Source organism: Sesamum indicum, linkage group LG6 (assembly GCF_000512975.1).
Source record: "Sesamum indicum cultivar Zhongzhi No. 13 linkage group LG6, S_indicum_v1.0, whole genome shotgun sequence".
In the NCBI taxonomy this organism is placed as follows: domain Eukaryota; kingdom Viridiplantae; phylum Streptophyta; class Magnoliopsida; order Lamiales; family Pedaliaceae; genus Sesamum; species Sesamum indicum.
In genome coordinates this window covers 2670583-2694908 of record NC_026150.1, presented here as the reverse complement: position 1 = coordinate 2694908, position 24326 = coordinate 2670583, and the positions used below count along the sequence as shown (strand labels likewise).

At 35.0% G+C, this 24326-nt stretch overlaps 5 protein-coding genes across 6 annotated transcripts in view; 2 read left to right on the top strand and 3 right to left on the bottom strand.

Annotated features, from left to right (window-relative positions):
- Positions 55-2652, bottom strand: LOC105163450. Its single transcript, XM_011081793.2, has 4 exons — positions 2385-2652; positions 1755-1849; positions 418-1516; positions 55-340 (listed from the first exon to the last, which is right to left on the bottom strand). Exons 1-4 carry the CDS (start codon positions 2469-2471, stop codon positions 260-262), a joined length of 1362 nt encoding a protein of 453 aa, XP_011080095.1. The 5' UTR covers positions 2472-2652; the 3' UTR covers positions 55-259.
- On the bottom strand, positions 4425-9398 carry LOC105163449 (BRCA1-associated RING domain protein 1). The gene is made up of 13 exons (XM_011081792.2): positions 9154-9398; positions 8979-9032; positions 8839-8897; positions 8605-8700; positions 8285-8514; positions 7456-7779; positions 7228-7328; positions 6583-6769; positions 6381-6490; positions 5745-5835; positions 5422-5587; positions 5169-5287; positions 4425-4809 (listed from the first exon to the last, which is right to left on the bottom strand). The coding sequence occupies exons 1-13, from the start codon at positions 9240-9242 to the stop codon at positions 4468-4470; spliced, it is 1968 nt and encodes a 655-aa protein (XP_011080094.1). The 5' UTR covers positions 9243-9398; the 3' UTR covers positions 4425-4467.
- Positions 10883-13424, top strand: LOC105163448 (multiple organellar RNA editing factor 2, chloroplastic-like). Its single transcript, XM_011081791.2, has 4 exons — positions 10883-11438; positions 11740-11837; positions 11954-12019; positions 12920-13424. Exons 1-4 carry the CDS (start codon positions 11014-11016, stop codon positions 13060-13062), a joined length of 732 nt encoding a protein of 243 aa, XP_011080093.1. The 5' UTR covers positions 10883-11013; the 3' UTR covers positions 13063-13424.
- LOC105163446 (exocyst complex component EXO84B-like) lies at positions 14782-18523 on the bottom strand. Its single transcript, XM_011081789.2, has 7 exons — positions 18133-18523; positions 17932-18029; positions 16810-17857; positions 16249-16701; positions 15861-16043; positions 15558-15694; positions 14782-15468 (listed from the first exon to the last, which is right to left on the bottom strand). The coding sequence occupies exons 1-7, from the start codon at positions 18286-18288 to the stop codon at positions 15120-15122; spliced, it is 2424 nt and encodes an 807-aa protein (XP_011080091.1). The 5' UTR covers positions 18289-18523; the 3' UTR covers positions 14782-15119.
- LOC105163445 (phospholipid--sterol O-acyltransferase) overlaps positions 19985-24326 on the top strand; it is an 8432-nt gene continuing 4090 nt past the window's right edge. Inside the window, exons 1-9 of one of the 2 annotated variants that reach the window (XM_011081788.2) lie at positions 19985-20275; positions 20875-21010; positions 21305-21449; positions 21926-22095; positions 22185-22261; positions 22777-22990; positions 23097-23271; positions 23741-23840; positions 23956-24050. In XM_011081788.2, coding sequence (XP_011080090.1) covers positions 20045-20275; positions 20875-21010; positions 21305-21449; positions 21926-22095; positions 22185-22261; positions 22777-22990; positions 23097-23271; positions 23741-23840; positions 23956-24050 — 1343 coding nt within the window. In that variant the 5' untranslated portion in view covers positions 19985-20044. The remainder of the gene's footprint in view (positions 20276-20874; positions 21011-21304; positions 21450-21925; positions 22096-22184; positions 22262-22776; positions 22991-23096; positions 23272-23740; positions 23841-23955; positions 24051-24326) is intronic. The other variant, XM_011081787.2, reaches the window with a different exon arrangement.

Genomic DNA, 24326 nt, shown 5'->3' with positions numbered 1-24326 from the left:
TGCAGGACATTCCTGGCATATATAACAAACCAAATATTTCACCTCAAAAAACAATTCAATCCAATCAACCAATTCATTTCATATGCAATATATTACAATGTCTAATGATACAGAAAAATACAACAAATCAATTAAATATGCATACAAGACAAAGTAGAATTCACAAACAGTAGAAAACTTCTCATAAATTGGAAATACAGACATGAAGAAATAGCCAAAGAACATCTCACAAACTTCTCCGAAATGCTCTCAAATAGAATCAAGCTTCAGACGCACCTCGGTTGAGAGCTCTATCCAATCTTGTCTCAAAAGGAGTAGAGTGCCAATTAACTCTCTTATCCTGCATATTACATAAAGTTTTAGTAACAAAAGTTATGATTGCTAAGTCATTTTACCACTTTCTCATTTCATAAGTACCTCTCTGTACTTGCTGGTTGTGTTTGGTATGCCCTTAAAAGAAGAAGCTGAATTGGAGCGCTTTGCCGAACCTGAATGATTCCAATAGGTCCCAACTGTGCCTATAATGGGCATATCATCAGGGCTTCGGCTAGGAGACTTTCTTGGGGAGGGAGACGGTGAAATTTGCCTTAGCTCCTCAACTGTCAGTGCTCCTAAAATTGGTCGGTCCTCAAAGCTCCTCACAGAAGGACACCCTTCTGACATGGTCCGTCCAGATGTAATCGTCTCAAGGGCACTGAAACTAGTCTTCTTGGGGGGCGTGATTTCAGGAGAAACCAACCAATTAGAGAGACTTGCATCAACCGGTATTTCTTGATTTGAATTTTTCAGTTGTGTTTTGAAACTGAATGGTGCCTGGACCAATGGTGGATCTGAGCTAAAAGATATACGAGGTGCCTCAAAGTTTGCAGTCAAGTTCTCCTTCTGTGGCTTCAATACATGTGTCCCTTTTGACTTTGCGGCTTTCCACTGAGTAATATTCTCCACAGGGTTCAGCACTGAATTAATATAATCACTTCTGTCTCTGGCATTAGGTTTTGATCCAAATGCCTTGACATCCTCATCAGGCAGCTGAGGTTTCACAATTGGGCTCTCCACTTCCTCATCAATGGCATGTGATGAAGGATTTCCTGTCCTAGACTCCATTGATGCAGTCAAAACTGATTCAGACCACACTTCTTGGCCAGCAATCCTAACATCAATATCTTCATCATCATAATCGCCTTCATCATCCGAATCATCCAAATCATCAAAGTCACTATCTTCATACTCTGCAGCTTCATCATCACTGTCTCTGGCATTATGGTACCTATGATTGGGAGGATATGATCCAACACTGGATGTGACTGAATTGTCATCTTCAGATATTGGTTGAGATGAATGAGATTGACTTGATGCTTTCAAACCCTCCTCTTCTTTCTCAACATTTTCCATACACTCTGGCAGAGAATCAATACTTTCATGGACTGGAACATGCTCGTACGTTGTGACATTTGAGTTAAATGTAACTCTTTTTTTGGGGCTTGGACTCAGTTGCTCCACTCCCTCAGGTTTATTTCTACACCAAATTGAGTTAAATTTTATTAGCAGAGAGAAAAGACAGAAAAATCTAAACAACATTTCAAGGAGATGTTGTTCACAATCCAGAGGCTTAAAAGAGTTTAGAAAAGGTTAAAGCAAAGAGAAGAAAAACATCATCATATATAACATGTATATTTGTAAGATAAATTTAACTTTGTTAAGAGTAGATCGCTAAGTTTTAATTAACAAAGGGTTTAAGAGAATCAATTGCTCACCGCAACTCTGAAACCAAGTTGGTGGGAGTTGTTTCTGCGACAGTCTGCTCCGCAGTGATTACACTCTCCTGTTGAACATTCTGAACTCGACTTCCCTGTATCAAGAAATTTATCACTTGATCCGGCTCACAATAAAATACAACAGCATGAACAATATGAAAAGGAGAAAAGAAAAGGATCATTAACATCACTGACGTCAATGACAAAGCAAAAACAGAGAGCCAAATCACCAGCTTATTTGACCAGATAAAACGACAATGCAGGAGAGTGAATCCTAGTCCTGGATTTTACCAAATCAAAAAGATCAAGAAAATATTGTCTTAAAAAATTAAGACTGATGTAAAACCTCTGCTCGACCAAATAGACCAGGAAACAAGCAAGAGAAGCCATTGAAATTCTGATCAAACTAGAAAATTACTAAAGCTCTGTCTAATCGCGTAAGTCGTTAGAAGGAATGCATCAAGAGAACCAACAGATAAAAGCTACTTCAAGAAGCCATAAACCAAGAAAGAAAACTCAAATAAGAATCAAGAACTCCGTCGCTCTTCTCCAACATTCCCCTGCATGATCAAACAAAAAACAAACAATAGGACCCGAAAATCGAATCAAGCCAAGAAAATGGATCTGCACCTGGCGTTGAGGGCTGGCCCGATTAACCCTCTGCTTCCGGCGCCTGCGATCCTTTGCACCACCAAAGCATCCAAGAAAACAACCCATATCGGAAAAGAAAATCCAAGAAGAACCCTAAGAATGTTTCTTTTCTTTAGTTGATTTCAGAGACCTTATTGGCTCAGATGATCAGAGGAGGAGTTCATAGCAAAGGGCCTCCATCTTTTTTCCGCAGAGAAAAAGAGAGAGAGGAGAGCGTGGAGAGGGGAAAACGGTCGAGTTGTGGTGGGGTTAGGGTTTATCTGCATGTGTTTTTTAAAAAGGTAAGTGACCGTTAGAGTTTGACAAGATGGACAACAGCCTGTATTATACACTTTTTTCCTTTTTATCTTTTTATCCTAATCAAGATTTAATTAATTAATTAAGAAAGAAAGTATTCATTTAGCAAATATCATAAATGTGAGTAAACAAATTTCAATTTTTTTCGATCTTAAAATACTCTTATCTTCCAACGATATTGTACTCTAGTTATTAAAATCGAAATTTCATGAATAAGTTCGAGATTTAGATTTTTATTTCACTTAAATATAAATTTATTATAACGAATATTTATCTCATTTAATGTGAATTTACTATAATTAATTTATTATAATGTGAATGTATACATAGATATAATATAAATATTTAGGTGAGGGGACTCTTCTCTTACTGCAAATTAGTATAATTTTTCATTGAAATATTTTTTTTTGGCCCTATTATTTAGATTTAATAAGATAAAATAAAACTTTTTTTACCATATTTTATTCACCATATACACAAAAAAATCAATTAGTCAATCATTATAAATTAAATTTTATTTAATCAATTTAGTATCTTTATTAAATAGAATATTTTTATATTAATAAGTAAATTGAGACTCGTTGGTTTCCTGTCCTGCCAATGTATATATGGGTGTTGATTTATTTTAATAATAATTATTTTTATGTTATAATAATAGTTGTTGATTGGTTATAATTAAAATAAGCATACATAAAATGAGATAAATATTCACTCGAACCACATGATTTTAAATTTATTTACAATATTTTCTTTTATTTGAGTCAAATTGTTTAAATTTATAGTTGTAGAAGTGGATGGTGAACGATTTTCTATACCACTTTGATGAAGGCCCTTTTCTTAGCATGATCAATTTTAAAATTATAATTTAATTTATAGATCATATTGTTTAATTTATACAATGTAACTTAATTATATACTTTTTATTTTTTTATTAAAAAAACATGTGTAATTGACTAAAATGTGTGATAAAAGACCCCACTAAATTTGAACATTATTATACCCAATAATAATAATAATAATAAATAAATAAGTAATTTCATATGTGAAAAGCAATAATGATGGGAACCCACTACTTAATACAAACTAATTTGAATTCTAAACCTATTTAGAACTTTTGATGCATTCCCATTCTCTTGTAGGTTTAAATAATGGCATCAGGGATTGAAGTAATATATAGTAATTGACAATATCTTGATTTTGCAGTTTGGTGGGTAATACATTTATTAGATTTGAATTTTTGGTTTGACCCTTGCAATAAGTTGTGAATGATAAAAGCATAATAATAGAGTAGTATCTCCATGAGATTGGCTCGCATGACTACATCTACATCATGATTATTATCTACATTATTACAAGATTTTTTAATTATTAGACAACTGAATAATTAATCAATATTAGTTATCAATAAATAGTAATTAAGTGACTGCTAGTATTTAGGTAAACAAGTAATTAATTCCCAGATTGTGTTTTCCCACATTACCTAAGACAATAAAATTGAGAGAAGCAAGCAACATTAAGGCATTTCAATTTAATGTCTAACACATCAATCCAAGTATATCAATATATTAAAAATAATAAATAATAAATTACAAATAACCCTCAATTCTACTAACTCAAGTCCAAGTTGAGAGAGCAACTTCTTTTTATTATTATTATTTTAGAAGTATACTACCTAAAATGAAGCACGAGACTTAAATCTAGTAATTAAAGGTCTGACTATTACTATCCATAAGTTAAATATATATGAGTAGCAGCATGATTAAGATTAGGGACAAGGCAACACCCTGCATGCAGCTATTGACTCCAAGATCCATGTGTGTGGAATGACCTGCGCATCCATGTCTTTTGCCACAAGCTCCGCCTCTGCTAATCTTTTCAAGACAAAAGAACTCGATTCTGTTGCTAGACATCCCTGAGGGTGATCGTGACTATAAACAACAAAAGTTGTAGAAACCATTTGTGGATTGGGTTCTTGTGCAACTGTCTGCTCCGTGCTCTCAATAATGGTTCCTCCACCAACTCTAACTAACTCTAAGAGATCATCCTTGTAAGATGGGACGAAGTCCCCATTGAAATAAAAGCTCAGACCATCGAAAAGCTTGGGAGCCTGTGCAACAAGGGATAAAGATGGAAGGTCAGACCAATGAAATGAGATTTTCATGAAAGTTACTGTGAATGGTTAACTTGCTATTTGTAGAGCATTGATTACAAAGCTGATCATCAGTTAATGGTTAACTTGCTATTTTACAGTACTGATTACAAAAGTGATTATGCTGCCACTGACTACACCGTACTACAAGTCGATTTTTGTTAGATATGCCAAACAATCGAAGTATATAGTCTCTTGATGCAATGCTATGAATATACATCACAAGGACCTTTCTGGTGTCCAGACATATATGTAAATATGAAACTATATTTCAAGTGTATAAACAATAAAAAGATGCCATCAATTAAGTTCCTTACATTATTTGACGCCCTTAATCTGCCATTTCTGGGACCATTACGGCAACCATGATTATCCAGATTAACTTCATAAGGTTCTTCATCCACAGGACCATTTGCTTCAACACAAGCTTTTATCCCTGAAAGGAGTGATACATTGCAAAGCATTAGGTAGATTGCAAACACAATGTAAGTTTCTGATCCCACCAAAGCAATTACTGAAGGTGGTATAAAGCTAGTTAAACCATGAAAACAGAGGGTATATAGAGCTTACAATCCATAGTGAGGATCCATCTTCCATTCAGAATTGCCATGAGAACCTTTAGAGTCCTGCTGCACGCACCAATTGAATCTGTGGCAGCAATCACATGGGTAACATTTGGATTCCAGAACTTGAACACAGTAGCACCACAGATTCCAGCAAACTCGACCATCAAACACTGAGTGCAAGAATTCAAGACTGGAAATTAATTGCTTGAATACAGCTTATTCAGAAAAATGTATCTAAAAAAAAAAGGAACATAAAATGAATTGGAAGTCCAAAAATTTCTTTTATATGCATAAAGATTTTAACTAATATTTCAAACAGAAACCAACCTTCTCTTCAGAAGACAGGGCAGATCCACACAAAACCCATTTTTGAGGTCCACTAGGGGAGGTCACCCAAAAGTTCAACCGTTCAGATGCTCTGCGTTCAAGACAACAATAATGGTTCATAAATGTGCACGTTGGTTACCGTTTCATACCAGTCTATTACACAATTTCATGTACCATCAAAAGAGTAATACTAATCCAAATACCCTATAATTGGCATCTACAAGAGCATCAATCTTCAGAAACATTACCAAAAAGTTTCAACAGGATTTTGCTAATATTTTCATGAGGCCAATAATATTGCATTCAGTACTGCAGTAAGATTTAGCAAGTACATATTTGAATAACATACAGAAAATTGGCAATGAAGATTTTCCATATAGCATTTTAACAGCACCATCTCTTAAATAAATATTTCAGGGGAAGACATCTTTTATTATATCACACTGCTAGAGTGGAACAATAAAAGATAATCAATTCCAGAAGTAAATCTAGTTAATGAAAAGTTAAGGAGCTCATTAGCAAGTGATTAAAAGTATTTTGTCAAGAGCAAGCTACTGTTCTAGTCAAGTAGATATCTTTTGTACCATCTGAGGAAAGAGAAATACAAAGCAAATGATAATCATAAAACCTCCATACATTTGACTGGACAGAGAACACTTTTCTCCACTGTGACGCTTCCTAGAGCTGGACTTTTCACTTGGAAATTTAATTGTTTTGTGAATAGGACATAGCATTAAAAAGTCATCCTGCAATCAAGTATATGATTAAAAGTTGGTTTAGATGACGGTTTGAAAGCAAGCACAAAAACAAATGATTATGAATGGTATAGGAATCTTACACAATCCCATCTGCACTCTGGGATTTCCAAAGCACAAGGCACATGATAACTCCTCCTGCAGGACTTGGCAAAGCAACCAAGTGCTGCTCCCTTTAACCCACAGCTGCTACACTTGAGCTTAGAAGATCTCACCAGTTCAGCTTCCAAATTCTTAATTGTTTCTCCAACAAAGTAAACTTGAGGACTCCTGCAATCAAGAATTTAACTTATATTAATTTACAATCACCTATTTGTAAAGCATTTTGGCACATTAATCTGCAGATAATGTTAAAATGTAGCAGCATCTGAAAGCATTTTGAGACATTAAGCATTGCAAATCTTTGAAATCTACGATCTTAAATAAGGAATAAAGTAAAAGGGCAGAGCCAACCAGAGTTCAGAAAGACCCTCAAAAACCAGTTAGACCTCCAAGGAGTATACTGGCATAATTAAGCAACAAGATACTTTTCAAAAATGCAAAACAAGTTTAATTTTGGTACAAGTGAGAATATTTAAGCACTTACAGAAATGAAATGATTACTTCAAACCAGAAATATCAGGACTTAAGTGCCAATTTCACATATTTATGTATTTTATCATAGAGGCAACAAAACCTACATAAGTATTTTTACTCAAATATATGGCTGATAAACACAAAACTCATACCATTCTATGCATTTACTGTGGACAGGAATGGCCTTGGAAAAATCAGGTTCACCTCTTGCTACCTCCTTTCCAGCTGCATAATGCAGCAGTAATCCAGTCCCCTACAAGACCAATGAATATATGGAAGAAACAATTATGCCTAGATCCAGAGACCAGTCTCTCAGAAAACAAAAATAACAAAACATATAACTTAAAAGATGAGGCATATATACTTAGGCAGAAAATTACTTCTGTTATCTTGGAAGAGTGGCAAAATGCACAAACACTTCCATTCGCATATAATTCTTCACAAGTTGCAAGGGAAGAAATGACAGAAGTGTCTTCCTTAAATTTGCATTCTGCACTGAAGTTGGAAACTGCAGCTTGATCAGAATGACAAATAGTTTGTTGCCTGTATCCATGGCTTCCCAAAGCTGCCTCAGGTGATCCATAATTCAGCTTCTTCTGTCTCTTAGGTTCTCTTGCATGAAATGTGTCATTAGAATCTACTCCACCAGTGGCAGCACCTAAATTATCGCCAAAAGATTTCTTGACTCTATGATTTTCTGTACTCTGCAGAGATGAGCTACAGAATATTAGAGAAAGAGATGTGCATTATAGAACCAAGTCAATTTGACAAATATTTGCAGGTGTAAAATTCAATATTGTAATGAATATCTAAACATCTGGAAGTTAAATTATATGGCCCAAAATGCCAACAAAAATGAAAAAGTCATCAACTGTTATATTGAACAGGCCAATTTCTAAAACATTTTCAAGATGAAATACCTGCAGATAAACTGGCTTTGAGATTGTATTGCAATCAAATAACATTTTAAATATTTTCACAAACAGGTTGAATGCAAGATTACTTAACTTTTTACTTCAACATAGAGTAGAAAACAAGTATCTTAACAACAGAGAATGAAGAACTCAACAAATAATGGAGTTGATCAATTATGAGTGGCTACTGAATCCAAGTCAGTCTAGACCTCAGCTTGACTAATAATCAACCACCACCAAGAAAAAAGTACTACTTCAGTAACATTCTCAATGAAAATGAAACCTTGAATCTTACCCCATGTCTGGAGTTCAGATCATTGGTATGATCTTCTATATTTTTGGCATCAGCAGATGAAGGAGAGCTGCCCGGCGACATTTCCAGAGCATGATTCACATCTAATTCTTCTGATACTGAGCACTTAGTTAAAGCATTACTGTAATCATTCTTCCCCCTCGTTGCTGTTTCACTGGGTTTCTTTCTCAATTGGTCAATGGAAGTTGAGATTGAGATCGGGGCACTAGAATCTAGGGTAACCATATACTTGTGTCAAAATAACTACATTCACAACAAATAATTTCCAAATCACATACACATATATAACATTTTTCTTTTACCAGAAGATAAAAGTGGCAAGATAGTCGAGTTGAAAGTAGCATCCAGACTTTTGTAAATGGTGACAATGTTGTCCAGAAAGGAAGCATATCTGATATCTGCAGCATACATCATTTTTTTTCCCAATCAATACTTTTACTTGAGAATCAAAAACCCTAAACAACTAGTTGGATGTCAACTTTGTAAGCAGAAACTACTGGAAATATTTCAAAACAAGTAATCTGATCAGCTTATACCTTGATCGGTGTAGTGTTGCTGGCATGCAGGACACTGGCACGATTTTGGTACGCAAAAACTGCAGAACGAACACACACATAAAATCCCAAAAAGGAAAAGCCAAACAACTGCAAGGGAAAAACCAAATACACACACTTACTTGCAGAAGATGTGGTTGCAAGGAAGCAGGACAGGTTTATTCAGCAAGTCCAAACTGAAAGAAACAACATTACCACATAGCTAAAAATTAAGATACACTTAATGCATTTCGCTTACATGAACAAACAACTGTTACACGCAGAGAGAGAGTCAAAAATGGTAAACCAATATAATACCAGATAGGACATTTGAGCTCGAGTCCAAGCTTCTGGAGATGAAAAACCCATGGATTCAGCAACCTCGTAGCGCTCTGGGCCTCCGACATTCCGATTTTCCCAAACTCTTTTTCCTCCCACAGATTATTCCCTAGGGTTCTGAAGCTCTAATGGTGGAGATTGGAGATATGAGACAGCTACTACATCTCATTTTATGTGCAGTTGATTTGGCGTGGTGTTGGATTTGGAGAAGGCGCCGGGATTTTGAAACTGGCGCGAGCTTTCGCGGGGTTTCCCCGAATTCCTTTTTACCTCCCGCCATCATTAAATCAAATTCATATACACTACAATTTTATGGGATTTAGAAACTCTATTTTAGTGAATCATATTCTTTCTTTAAAATACATTCATATTTTAGATAAATTACAATTACCTCTTATAAGATTTTGTATAATTATAAATACTCCTTGTTGTTTGAAAAATTATCAATACCCCCTAATTTTAACGGTCATCTAACAATTAACTCAATCTGTTAGGTTTCCATCAATTTTTATACTGAACTGATCAAAATGTCCTTATAAATTAAAAATAATATTTTTTATTATTTTTAAACTTTCATTCATTTCTTTGATTTTTTTTATAAATTTTTAATATTTAAAAACAAAAAAAATACAATAAGGGCAAAGTTGACAATTTCATACCTCCATCCGAAAATTAAATAATTTCATCAAACAACAAGAGAGTATTCATAATTATGTCAAACCTCATGGGAAGTTGTTTTAATTTATTGTAATATTCTTAAATCATCATTCAATATGTAATACATCAATATTTTTAAATCAATTAATAGATTCAAAATAAGCATAATACGAGATACTGTTATTAAAAATACACTAAATACTTACATTCAATAATTTGGACTCACGTCTTGATTATAAAATCTCAACCTCTCCGCCAAATGAATTATTGGTAATCAATATAAGTCTCAATCATCAACAAATTATCAATATTAAATATATATATATATATAACTAATAACTATTTTTAAAATTGATTAATACCCATTCATTGACGAAACTCGAGGTCACCAAACACTAGCTTAGCTAACAAAACTAATAAGTTTTTTCTCAAATAATATTAATACTCAAATATATATTAAATTAATACATATGTTTATTGTATAATATTTTTATTAAGATGAATATACTTTTTTAACCCCTTTTTTATTTTTGAACCAGTCAAAGTAATTATAAATATCCATTTACTTTATCATTTTATATTCGTATGATTGAATAAATTAATTTATTTTCAAGATATAAATACTAAATATTAGTAACAAATAACTGTTGGTGGTTAATGAGTATTTGGTAATTAAAAATAATATAAAGTATACTTGAATGGATACTGCTATTTTTCAAATTAAAATTTATGAGATTTCAAAAATAAAAAATTATTAGATAATATTTTGAGTTTAATTTCGAAAATAACAATAATAGTATATGATATTTTCCATTTGCATTTTCTATTTCAAATCAGGGGAAATTGCATTTTATTGATTTTTTTAGGGTAAAAAACATCACATACAATATGTGGTATTTTACCAATATTTTCTATTTACATTTAACAATTATATGTATATAAAGTTGGACATCAGTTTAAGTTTTCTCCAATTCCGCCAAGAGTCGTTCGACGCAATAGCGACTTGAATCCAACAAAACTGAAAAGTCCACAAGTTACTTGCAAGTGTGTTGGCACTGCACGCACTTGATATTTCAAGCAACCTCCAATCACACTCCCCATTGCACTCAACTTATCTAAACCCCTCGGAGCTCACTCCCAAAACCCTCATCCGTTTTCCCGATTCTCGGTTTACCCGTAAAAATGGCTGCCTCAATCGCCCGATCGATCCTAACCGTTCGATCAACCGGAGCCACCGCCTCCCTCCTCCTCCACAGAAGGTTTTTCTCTTCCACTGTCTCCAAACCTCCGTCGCTCCCTGGGCTCGCTCGACTCCGGATTTCTACAACTCGCTCTGTTACACCCGCATTGTCCCACACGATCCGCTTCAGTTCTCCTACCAGAATCAACCAGGTCCGATGCCGAGTCAACAGGTCGGGCTCCGCATACTCGCCGCTGAATTCCGGGTCGAACTTCAGTGACCGTCCGCCCACCGAGATGGCGCCTCTCTTCCCGGGATGCGATTATGAGCACTGGCTTATAGTGATGGATAAGCCTGGTGGTGAAGGGGCCACGAAACAGCAGATGATCGATTGTTATATTCAAACCCTAGCTAAAGTCGTCGGAAGGTTGATGTTATGATATTTCCTCTGCATTTGAAAAATTAGTTTATTAATATGCACAAATATGTTTTTATAAAGCCGAGACGCAATCCTTTCAGCAAAACTAGCATTGGAACAGTATATACGGGTGCTGAAATGAAAAGTGCGCAGGTCTATTGTTAACTGAAACGTGTTGGTATAAAGCATGGTGCTAGATAACAATGTTATTGGAAATGGCGAATACTGTGCTAATTTCTTGTTGCGCGATACATTTTCCCCCCTTGTGTATTTGCTATAGTTTTAATGTGTGAGCTTGTGTTTTTTATAGTGAGGAGGAGGCGAAGAAGAGGATATACAATGTGTCTTGTGAGAGGTACTTTGGGTTCGGGTGTGAGATTGATGAAGAGACTTCAAACAAGCTTGAAGGTTGGTTTTGGATAGTTTCATAACGAGGACTTGCTTCTTTCACTGCTAACTAAACATCTATGCCTGATTGGGTTCTGTTTGTTTTTTGTTTCATATTGACCCTTCGTTGTATGCAGGTCTGCCTGGTGTTCTGTTTGTTCTTCCAGATTCTTATGTTGATCCTGAGAACAAGGACTATGGAGGTAAATCTTCTTACGCAGTACAAATATCTAATCAGTTGAATTTCATTGTGGTTTGATGTGCTGTCTGTGGATTGTCATGGGCTTGCTCCTTATAGTTAAAACATATGCCCATATTCTGGAATCTTGATGTAACTAGGAATCTTAGACCTCTACTCAGTTGAGAATGTGAAGTTTAATATTCTTGCATTAACTTGAAGCAAAAATAAATGCATAAATAAACAGTAAATGTGGTGTTCCCCCATCAGATTGTTATTGTAAGGAATGCTTAAATAATGGGGGGATTATAAGTTATCTCACTCTAGCGCTAAAAACTCTTCAGCATGATTTCATTGACAAGCACTTTTCTGTATTGGTTTGAATTTTTTCAAGACAACTCTGTAGCAAGGCGACTCTGAGGCTGACCTTTGTTTATTAGAACATTCCTAAAATGGCATACAGCAGGCTCATAACTAATATAGAACAATAGATATTGTGGTGTCAAATTTAATATTTAGAATTATGAAAATGGATGTTTAATAGGATTATGCTTGGTTTCGTTGAAATCATCTTGGATTTATTGCCACAGTCAGAGGCTTTCTATTTCAGCAGATGTCTTTTGGACATGGTTTGTGGGTTTCAAGGTGTTTCATGATGGCTATTTGTCTTCTCTCTTGTCTATATGCATGTCAATTCTTCATTTTCTTTTCTGTGAATAATTGCATCAAATATTGATAGAAAAAGTTTGAAATGATTTTTTCAAGCATTTACTCCATATTTCTAAAGAAATTTAACAACTTTTTGTTCTTCATTTTATTGAATACTAATCAGTGTCAACTTGAAGTTGTTAGATGTGAAGCATTATATTACCAATATTGACTGTAGATTTCTGATCTATTCTTCACCTTTTTCATGGTTTGGCAGCTGAGTTGTTTGTAAATGGAGAAATAGTTCAGCGGTCACCAGAGAGACAAAGAAGAGTGGAGCCAGTGCCTCAGAGAGCTCAAGACAGACCAAGATACAATGACCGAACTCGTTATGTCAGGCGTCGTGACAATTCACGGTGAACAGTAATCGTTGCTCGGTGGGAGGTCTGATTGTATGATATTTGGATGAATGTGTAGGGTTTTTGACATGATTAGAGACTCTCTGGATGTAATGGACCGATAAACTATGTCTACCCCTTATATATCAGTACATTGATGAGTCAGATCAATACTCTTGGAACTCAAAGTCAATGGTATACCAGAAAATGTAGAGATAATTGGTCTATGCTATGATGAAATGATGTAGCTTTATCCACCTCTCCAAAAACTTGGAGATGAACTGGAATCTTGACCTTCAATAGCTCAACTATTTGGCGAAATGTCAGCATGTGATTTTTGATGCTAGGCATTTTATCCTTAATTTGACTATGCTTTGATGGTCCTTTCGGTGTGCAGAGTGGTATAATTGATATCATGGCTCACTTGCTAGTGATATTTAATGTGGAATATGGATTGTGTTTCCCCCTGTAAGAGTGTAGTTGTTCAGTAATCATACAACTCCAGTTGGTGGGTGGGTTCATACTGCACTTGTGGAAATATAAATGAACTCCATTATGATGGACTTTGGAGCTGATATATCTCTGGTTTTCCTCTGGCTATGTTTTTAGATTCAGGCCTACGTCTTCAGGAAGTTGTAATAGCCACTTTAAGTAGAATGACTTGCGTTATTTGACAGGCTGGTTTTTTTTACTTGTTTTATTAATGAGAATATTGGCCTGTGCTGGTTGTCAGCTGTGCAGCTGCAGGTTCTTTAGGCAACCAACCAAGTTTGACTACCTAAAACTCAGAACACTTGTCTGCAGAAATGTTGTAATTTATGGATAAAATTCATTTTAGTCCCCGATTTTTTATTATAATTTCAAAATAGTCCCCTTCTTTTAAACATGCTTTAAATTAGTCATTCCAACAAGTGACATTCCTGTATTACCCTTATGAAATTCTTTTTTTTTCTTTACATAAAATCGTTCACTTTTATTTTTAATTACAATTAGGTGCTTATATTTTTAAACTTAGAAAAATATAATTGTTTTAATTGAAATAATTTATTGTTGGCCAATCAGTCAAGTAATAACTTGATTAATGATATGTTATTATAATTATTATGAATTTAATGAGCTTATCGAATTTTTCAAATAAAGCAATATTTGAATTGATAAGTTGGAGGAAATGTTTGAATAAGAACATAGAGCAAAAATATTTAATTTTTTTTTCTAAAATTAGAAAATAAATAAGTAAATAATATGTCAGTTAATATTGAAGAATGGGGTATATAAAACTCTTTATTTATTCGTGCGTTCTTTTATTTAAAAAATTCAATAAATTCGAGACAATTATGTTGATATGTTATTAGTCAAATTATTATCTGTACTTTTATATAAGTGAAGATTACCATTTTGTTGTCTTCAATATTTTTTGCTTGCCATTTTTTTTATTTTTTAAATTGTTTTATTACTTTGTATCTTTCAATTCCTTCTCAACTTTTATTTCTCTTTTTCTTCTCTCCCTCTTTTTCCAACAATTTCTCATAACTTTCATCTACTTTTTTAATACTTTTATTTATTCAATTAACATTTCATATTTTTAAATATAACAAGTAGTTTCTAAAATTTAAAATTAAATATGCACAAACATATGAATAATCATGCAATAATAAACTATTTCAATTAAAATAATAAAATTATTTTCGAAGCTAATGTACGAGGGACCAAATTGCACTAAAAAAATAAAAAGTGAAGCACTAAAATGATTATCTATAGAAAATAAATTTTTTATAGGGGTAATGTAGGAAAATTACACGCTGAAAGGACTATTTCAAATTGAGTTGAAAAGATAGGAACTATTTTAAAGTTGAAGTTAAACGTCGGGGACTAAAATGAATTTTAGCCTGTAATTCATTCATTGTCAGTTTGCAAAACTGGTTTTTCTTGCTTCCCTTGATTTGATATTAGGAACAGAGTAGGACTCTAGTTTATTTCCTAATTACCAGAGCATATGCTTGACACTGGATAAATAGTGATGGGTGCATGTTGTCTGCGAGTATTTCTTCATGCTTGTCGGCGAGTAATTGATAAACACATTCACGCAGACAGCCCTTCTCCTGCTTCCAAATCATTATTGTCAGGTGATTTTTCTCCCTCGGTTCCAAACTCATTTTTGGCTGTTTCGACTTCCCCATACAGTTCCCTGTTGTATAAGGTAGTTGGCACTTGAAGATGAACTTCTTCTTGAGTTGGGGTTGGGGTGTCTTCTGTTCTTGAAACCTCTGTATTTACAATCACTGGGTTGATCCTATCATCCTTCAGGTGCGGTTCTTCTCTTGCAGTAGTTGCTTTCTGATTTTCAAGTGATTCTTTTGCTTGAAGTTCTTGCAACTTGTGAAGGGCTCGAGTTGCTGCGTTTGCAGGCCACTCGTCGTCATTCAGATCTCTGCAAAATATAAAGAGAACTAGGAGATGTGCTTGACAAGCACAAGTCGTAATGTGCTTGAGCAACTTTTATCACGCTACTTTACTTACCTTAGAGGCTTCTGTCCGAACGAAACGAAGGATGCTTCGATACGAGATATAATGTCCGTGGAGACATTTATTGCATTTTCTGATAAGTATCCACCACATCTTGCAATTTCCACCAGGAATTGAGTGTCCAGGACCAACTGTTTTTGGAATTAATAAACTACTTTACTACAGGGAATTTGAGGGAAATTATATACAAATTCTGGATAAGAGCCATATATCAGCTCTGCTTGCCAGAATTAGAACCTAGAAAATTATTAGAAAAAGTAAATCCAGGACAACGTAGATAAGGAGATTGCTTTTAACCTGCATGAACTCTGTCCAATGTTCAGCAAAATTCTGTTGATCAATTTTCCAGATCGTAGATTTACTTGACATCCATTCAAATGTGGCGTTCGTCACCTCCTTCAACAGATTCATTAACCAGTTCACATCAACCAAGTCGTCCTCTGCAAGCTTTTCTAGTTTCTTTAGCTCTAAATACAGTTCCTGATCATGGGAAATTTCCATACTTAGGTTGTGGAATATTAACACAAGATATGATGCACAACTCATTCTTTCAACTAATATGGAAAAAATAAAAAAGTCTGTTAAGTATCTTTTACTGTATCTTACTGAGGTTGTATGATTGAGTATGGCAACACTGGTATTAGTATTTCTTACATGAACCGAAATTGCAAGGGCTTGAGCATACCAGGTAGGGAACAGAAGGAATCAGATCAGAAATTCTAGAATCACCCTCCCAGCTTATGCAAATTTCTGGACCAGATTCATGATCAGCATCAGGGGAGAAAATATTGGATATGAATTGATCAAGGAAGCTTGCTTTAAGCCGACTATAAATGTCTTGAATGAACATCAGATAATTATCAATCTCAAAGTCCATCTGATGGATGCCACCAAAGATGTTTCTGATAATGCAGGAGGAGAATTGCATTAATGTTGACAGATTGGCTAGCATGAAAACTCCTTGAGTAGGGGATTCTGGTGAATTGATGCTCAACCCCTCTTTGTCTACAACGTCTGTTTCACCAGCAATGGTGTGTTCAAGATTAACAATATATGCTGTGAACAGGTCCGTTATTCCTTTCAGAACTGAACTCTCCATTTGAAGGGCAATCAGAGGTGAAACATCCTCTGCAACGGACTTTGAACACAGGAAAATGAAAATGATCAGCTCCCTGTAGTTTTAAGGGTTACTTCCATGAACGGCTTACAGTGACTTTAATCAGAAAGAATGAGGAGCTCAACAAACCTGGAGTAATGTTACAAATTTCCTGCCACTGTTAGTGAGAAAGAAACATTCTGGTTGTTGATCAACGATTGAGTAACTCCTCCCTGTCAGGATCCCTGATACATAGTATCTGCCAAGAACCCAAGTATCAGTTGACGTGAAAATAGTAATAACTTCACTCAAATGGTCTATATGGAGTCGCAAAACCTCTTCCATGCAAGGGCGAACATGCTCTACAAGAGATGGCTGCAAGAAGATCCTTTGAGTTTCTAGCAAAGAGCAATAAGATATTGCCGTCTGCACAGCATCAACAGCTGTTGATAGTCTTCCATTTATCTCAGATATGGATTCTATGTACTTCCTGAAGCATGCAGCAATGATTTTGATTTCTTCAGAGGCCCACTGAGTTAGTTCTGAAGGATAAGGATAAGTTTCTCCATGTAAGACCACAAAACTCCTTACAGCTTGAGAGATCATTGAGCACACAAATTTTGCTAATTCTTGAATATATAACACATCTGGAAACTCTTTCAAGGACTGCAGATTATATATGCCAGATGCAATACGCGAATGATAATACTGAAGCATCAGCTGGATTGCAAGATCACTTTCACCAAGTCGGCACAATCCAATCAGTGCTTTCTGCAACTCGGGAGCAGATATCCGAGGATGTTTAGCCGTTAACGTCAACTGATCAGCAAGCATAGCCCTTTTCTCGGATACAGCAGATCTATAAGACAGCAGCTGATCTGTGGGAACATTTTCTCCTGAAAGCAAATCTTGGACAAACTCACCCTCCATCTCCAGCACAGCTAGAGCATCGTCTAACCTGTGTTCTACCAGAAGAGTATCCAAGATATCTGAAACATTTTCTGTGTGAGTTTCCAATAAGCTTGGAGATGATGGTTGAACATTAAGATCTTCCTCAAGTATGGATTCTATAGTCTCCTCAGAAAAACCACCTATACAAATTCTGTCACTAACATCTTTCACAAGCCTCTTCTGTGAAGAAGCCTGGCCTTTCAATCCCAACAATTCACTTTCCAACCCCTCTATCTCTTTCAGGATTCTGCAAGCAAGAATAACCAAAACTGTAACCTAACTACTATGTAGACTAGAGGGAACCAAAATAGAGGAACTTACGCAACAAAGGCAGAGTAGTTTGAAAAGATGTTCTTCTGGAAATCCTCATCTGATTCTTGCTTGAGCTCAAGAAGTTCGGAACAGAGATACTGAACACCCTACGTACACAAACAAAATCCAGAGCCACAAAAGGCAAAATCTATCAAGAACGGAAAGCAGCAGGATTAGGAAGAATTCAAGAACCAGTGTAGAAAAACTGACCTTGGCAGTCATAGACTGGAACTCGGGCTCTTCATCTTCATTGCTCGAAAGGGAGAGAGAATCGGAGCTAATGTGACCTTCTGGTGATTCATCATCGCCCATTTCTTCATTGTGATCTCTGAACCGAAATCTTGAAGCTGTCGAGGTTGAGTCCATGGAGAACCAATGCTTTGATGAAGGGTTGGTGTTGAAGGTACAAGATGTGAGCTCAAGAGGGAATGCAGTGTTTGGTGAACTGCTTTGTTGTTTTCTGCCGCCATTGTTGTTGAGAGAAGCTTTGGTTTGGCCGTATAAGGATGAAGGAAAGACAAAAGAGAATTGCAGGCCAATGGAATCTCTCAAGGCTGTTGTTTGCCGGTTTTGTCTTTTCCGGGGGCTTATGACTGTAAGTTATCTCGTTGGTTATTATGACAAATTGCCTCATTTTTTTAAAATATAAAAATAAGATTTTACAGTACAACATTGCTGAACTGGTGTTTTCTCCGCCAAGGATACGTCATAATCTATATAATGCACATGATATTTACCCAAAAAAAAAACAAAATTATAAAAAAATCATTCATCTAATTCATAAAAAAATTCATAAAATCTTAATAAATAAATAAAACTAGAATACATAGTCCACAAGTTATTTTAGTCAATTTATCATAAAAAATAAATAAAAACATAAGAGAGACTAATGAATTGAATTAACTGTTAGATAATAGTTAAAATTGGGTAAGGAGTAATGGTTATTTTTTAAATAATATAAAATATTTGTAATTATTTCAAAGATCAATTGAGCATATTGTAACTTTCCTTGATTTAATTATTAAAATAAATTGATTTTGAATAAGTTTAATTTAGTTAAATATTAGTCAACTTAGAGCAGTTCAACGTTTTTATAAATATTTATTACCTTTCTCCTAATAAAATCGAGCTTCAATTGTTGAAATTGAGATTAAGACGAATATGGAATTAGAATAGCTTCGTTTAATCCAATGAGAAAACAATAATTATATCACCCTTTTATGAGATTTGCTGTAATTATACGTAAATTTTATATAATTATGCAAGCAACCTTCTTATAATATTACAAATAAGTAAGTTACTCCCTTATGAAAAAATAAATAGCGATTTACCTCCCTATATTTTTTTTAAAATACAACAATTTACCCCTCTATGATTTTTAAAATGAAGCAATTTACCTCCCTATATAAGGAGGTAAATTGCTTCATTTTAATAAATACAGGGGGGGTAAATTGCTATATTTTTTTCATAAGAGGGTAATGTATTCATTTTCAATATTACAGGGGGATAAATTGCTATTCACCCTTTATTTATATTTAACAAATAGATCCATCTGTTGGAAAAAAATATTGAATTTGCTAAAATATTAATCTAGCTTATGAAGATGTATAAGGATAATTTAATGAAAAATATTTTTATTAACTTTTAGTAGGTCATAATAAGCTAATCGATGATAAATATATATTTTCAAGCTACATTTTTGCTAATATCATTAAATTCGATGAATTTTAACTAACAAAGAAACTTATTTATCAGATACAAACAATGATAAAGGTACTAAATATAATTTATTAAATTATAAAGAATTTACGTGTATGTATACTAAATTTTAAAGGAGGACAATATAATAAAAAAAAAAAAAGAAAACAAAAGAAGGAAGTGGGTGTTTGTGGTAATAACAGAAACTGCAGTGGAAGCAAGTGATTTTCCTCAGAGTGTGGAGGCCGCTGGCGGAGATCCACCTGATCAGGCCACGTCACAAGCCAAACAACGTTTTTTCAAAAACAGGGGTAGTGCAGTAATTTAACAAACACCAATACCAATTTAAGCTGCAAATCCCAACTGAACAGTGGAAGTAAGTCTTTCCGCCATACAGGTCTTCAGACGCAGCCTCGTCCACCCAATGAGAGGAGGCCACGTAATGATCCTCGCTGCTTCGTTTCTCCTTCTCCTGACACCGGCAGCTCATGGCGGCGGAGGAGGCGGCGGTTTCACCCAAGGACAAGATAGACTCTCTGGAATTATAATCCCAGGCTTCGCGTCCACTCAACTAAGAGCGTGGTCAATTTTAGACTGTCCTTACTCTCCTCTCGATTTCAATCCCCTCGATTTAGTCTGGCTCGACACGACCAAAGTGTGTAGCCATTTCCGTATTTTTTTTACATTTTTGTACTGATTGCAATTCGAGTTTTTGGTTGCGGCATTTTTTTTGGTCAAGTTTGACATGTTTTTTCTCTTAGTTTAAGTTTTCTGCTGCATGATAAGAGAAGCTACGAAGGAATAATTGACCGTAGAAAATTGAATTCAACCTCTTTCACCGTAAATGGATGTGTCTGTGTGTTGTTGCGGTTGAAGCTAATCTGACTATTTTTTAGTGCATTAGCTAACAATTCTTCAATTTATTTGCAGATGATTTGAAATGAAGATTGAAAGTTTTGTAACTAAAACCTGTCTGAGAAATATATTTTTATAAGATTAAACAGCTTGATTGTCAATTGTAGCAGTTATTAGACTCGTAGGTTGAGTCATGAAGCGAATGTTCCAAGATAGATAATTTGATATTAAACTCATATCAACTTCTGGAAGTCACTCGTACTAAAATGATATCATCTATTTATTACCAGTCCTTGTTTAGTGAAAGATTTGTCGTATATGTATGTTCTGGTTCTTATTTGACTTGCATTTGATCCTTTCTTCTTAAACTGGTTGATGTACTGATTGTGCATTTTTCAGCTTCTATCTGCCGTAAATTGCTGGTTGAAGTGTATGTTGCTAGATCCTTACAACCAAACAGATCATCCTGATTGCAAATCACGGCCTGATAGTGGTCTTTCTGCTATTACAGAGCTTGATCCAGGCTACATAACAGGTATGCTTTTAGAGAACTTTTTAAGTGGAATTTTGACTTCTACTTGGAGACACAGTTACGAAGTAATTATGAGAAATTTTTCAATGAAAACCATTGTCCCTATACCTATTTTTTTGGTGTCTTCAATTGCAAAGTTATAAGCCTACGCTGATGTTTCACATTGGAGCTACTAATATACTAAGATGCATATTATGTATCTTTTTTCTCCCTGTACTTTTCTAAATGTCCATGTAATAGTAATTTCAACTGATGCATGGAACTGTTGGCAGCATAACAGTCATTTGATTTCTGCAGGTCCTCTTTCCTCAGTGTGGAAAGAATGGGTTAAGTGGTGCATTGAGTTTGGTATTGAGGCTAATGCTATAATTGCGGTTCCATATGACTGGAGGCTGCCACCATCCAAGCTTGAGGAGCGGGATCTTTATTTTCACAAACTGAAGTATTCACCTTCGACTTTTACTATGTACTTGTTTAAGTATACTTCTTAGTAGCACATGATCTTATTTTTGCAATTTTTCATTACAAATTCTGCAAACAGTCATTTGAAAACCAGCCCTTAGAAAAAAAATAAAGATAATAAAGAGAAAACTTGAAAGGCACCATGAGATATATTTTCAGATGGCAAAATTATCATAAATATACTTGAATTGCTGCCCTTCTGTCCACTAGTGTTCAAGTGATTGCATAATAAAAAAGATATAGGGGACACATGGACCATGTAAATTTTAATGTATTTATGGTTGCCTCTCATCCTCCCGCACCTTCCCCCCTCTTTCTCTCTTAAGATGTGTATCAGCCTTTATCTTATTCTTCTTCCCAACTTTGCCATGTGTTTGATGGTTAGAAGGGATTCGGCTTATCTTTGTCAATATAAACTATGAAATTGTAAACATAGGACATTCCTTGATTTTGCAGGCTTACTTTTGAAACAGCTCTTAAGCTTCGTGGTGGCCCGTCAATAGTTTTTGCTCACTCATTGGGCAACAATGTATTCAGATACTTCTTGGAGTGGTTGAAATTAGAAATTGCCCCAAAACTGTATATGAAATGGCTGGATGAACACATTCATGCCTACTTTGCTGTTGGTATGCCTATGACTTTTTGTGACTAATAGATCAGCATTTAGAACTATATGGCATGCTCTTACTTGGAGTTTTCTTTCGGCTGGCTTCAGGAGCTCCTCTTCTTGGAGCAACTGAGACTGTTAAAGCAACATTATCAGGATTTACATTTGGTCTTCCTGTTTCCGAGGTATTGTATTGTCTCCTCAATTGAAATTACTTCATGTGCAGATACCTTTGTTTGATGCAGACATACTCGATGTATTTTTATCAGCTGTAAATATAACCCACAAACCTAGTATTTTTTTCGCTTCCTTATTTATTGCTGTTGTATGTTCCCAACAGCTGTTACAGGATTTAGGGAATGAATGTGGCATTACAAGTTTAATGAATTTAACTATCTGTTTAATTTTGAATTTCAACAATCTCAAAAAAGATCAGTTGTTTCTTAACAAAGTTAAACTTCTGCATAAATCTCCTGATCTTAATGTATTCTTGGTGCAGTGTGTCTGACAAGTGCTTTTTTATTTTTTGCCCCCCTGGATTCCATAGGAGTTTTACGATGTAGACTATTGTTCTCTGTAGGCTAGGTCGGAAGTCTTGAAACCAGGAGGGGTAGGGGGTGGAGGAGCATGACTTTGACCCGTTTTACTTTTTTGTACCTGCACTAACTCCGGTTTATTAAAATATTTGGCAAGTCATCAGGGGACAGCTCGGTTGATGTTCAACTCATTCGGCTCTTCAGTATGGATGATGCCATTCTCAAAACATTGTAGAACAGACAACGGATACTTAAAGCATTTCTCTGTGAGGAGCAAAAAGGGACATGCTGCTCAACTTTGCGATGATCATGAGTTTCAAGCTAACTACTCTGGATGGCCAACAAACATAGTCAATATTGAAATTCCTTCAACTCGAGGCATAAAAGCAGTCTTGCATGCATTATTAGTTTCAATGGTTAAGTTTATGCTGCTTTGAAATGTATGCTGGAGTATGCTAACATGCTTCATTTACTGCCTTGGCAGGAGATGAGGCTTATCCTTCAATCATAGGAACAGCACAGGTCAATATGTCTGACATGGAATATGGATTTCCAACTCAGTTATCCTTTTCTGCTCGTGAAGTTTCTGATGGAACCTTTGTCAGAGCTATAGCTGATTATGATCCTGACAGTCAGAGACTTTTGTATCAATTGGAAGAGTAAGTTGTCTCTTTGCCGCTAATGTTGTGCATCTCAATCTTATTAATGCAGAATAGTTGTTTAATCATTAAGAAATTTTTATCCTCCTGGTCTGTGGACATACAACATGCATCATTAAGTCATGGACATACAGATCAAGAACATTTGAATACATCTATCATCATACTATGTTTATGCTCTCATGGTACAATGCTTATTTTGGGAATTCCTTCCCCTTGAGCACTTTAGAGTTCCAACTTATTAAATCGTAATTTGGTTAGATTTTTTATCTTATTAACCCAAATATAGATTTAATCATTTCTTCATCAAGTGAGTGAGATGTTTGGTAAAGACAATAAAATGACTCTTTCACTAAACACTCACAAAAAAATTACATCATTTCATTATTGACTATGAAAAAAGTATAGACAGGCCAATAATGGGGGCTTATTGCATACTATTCTATAGCTAATCCTTATTGTATTTCAGGTCATATCACAGAGATCCAGTTCTAAATCCTTTAACACCATGGGATAGGCCTCCTCTAAAGAATATCTTTTGCATTTATGGAGTAGATTTAAAAACTGAGGTATTTTGTCTCTTCCTGGCGTTTTTGTGCAAATTCCTGCAGTTTGTATGGCTTCAAATTATATGCCAAAAATTTTCATTCTGGTGATATCTTGTTTTATTATGCGACAAAACAGGTTGGTTACTATTTTGCACCAAGTGGAAAGCCTTATCCTGATAACTGGATAATAACTGATGTAATATACGAGCTAGAAGGATCTTTATATTCGAGGTGACTGTTATGCATACCAGAGCAACATGCTGTCGATAATATCTTTCACTTCAGTCGGCATTTAAATCCTATTTGTGTTTTAAAATGTTAAAAATGACCGAATCAGTCGATGTATTGCTGTAATATTATCAACCTTTCACAATATTGACAAATAGGAGGATGAAGGATTTCGGCATATAATATGTACTGGAGGAAGTGTCTGGAATGTCATCATTATATAAAAAATCGTTTGTGTCAAAAAACAGACTGAATTGGCATGAGAAAGACAAGGATTAG

Bases quoted from the DNA above. Each gene is read 5' to 3' on its own strand.
- LOC105163450 (XM_011081793.2), bottom strand. From the start codon at position 2,471: ATGGGTTGTTTTCTTGGATGCTTTGGTGGTGCAAAGGATCGCAGGCGC. The intron at 1,517-1,754 runs GTGAGCAATTGA...AATTTGGTGTAG, and splicing joins AACTTGGTTTCAGAGTTGCG to AAATAAACCTGAGGGAGTGG. The intron at 341-417 runs GTACTTATGAAA...TGTAATATGCAG, and splicing joins CAACCAGCAAGTACAGAGAG to GATAAGAGAGTTAATTGGCA.
- LOC105163449 (XM_011081792.2), bottom strand. From the start codon at position 9,242: ATGTCGGAGGCCCAGAGCGCTACGAGGTTGCTGAATCCATGGGTTTTT. The intron at 8,701-8,838 runs GTATAAGCTGAT...TGTATGCTGCAG, and splicing joins GCAACACTACACCGATCAAG to ATATCAGATATGCTTCCTTT. The intron at 6,491-6,582 runs GTAAGATTCCTA...ACTTGATTGCAG, and splicing joins CAGAGTGCAGATGGGATTGT to GATGACTTTTTAATGCTATG.
- LOC105163448 (XM_011081791.2), top strand. From the start codon at position 11,014: ATGGCTGCCTCAATCGCCCGATCGATCCTAACCGTTCGATCAACCGGA. The intron at 11,838-11,953 runs GTTGGTTTTGGA...CGTTGTATGCAG, and splicing joins GACTTCAAACAAGCTTGAAG to GTCTGCCTGGTGTTCTGTTT. The intron at 12,020-12,919 runs GTAAATCTTCTT...ATGGTTTGGCAG, and splicing joins TGAGAACAAGGACTATGGAG to CTGAGTTGTTTGTAAATGGA.
- LOC105163446 (XM_011081789.2), bottom strand. From the start codon at position 18,288: ATGGACTCAACCTCGACAGCTTCAAGATTTCGGTTCAGAGATCACAAT. The intron at 18,030-18,132 runs GTCAGTTTTTCT...TTGTGTACGTAG, and splicing joins TCCAGTCTATGACTGCCAAG to GGTGTTCAGTATCTCTGTTC. The intron at 17,858-17,931 runs GTAAGTTCCTCT...TCTTGCTTGCAG, and splicing joins AACTACTCTGCCTTTGTTGC to AATCCTGAAAGAGATAGAGG.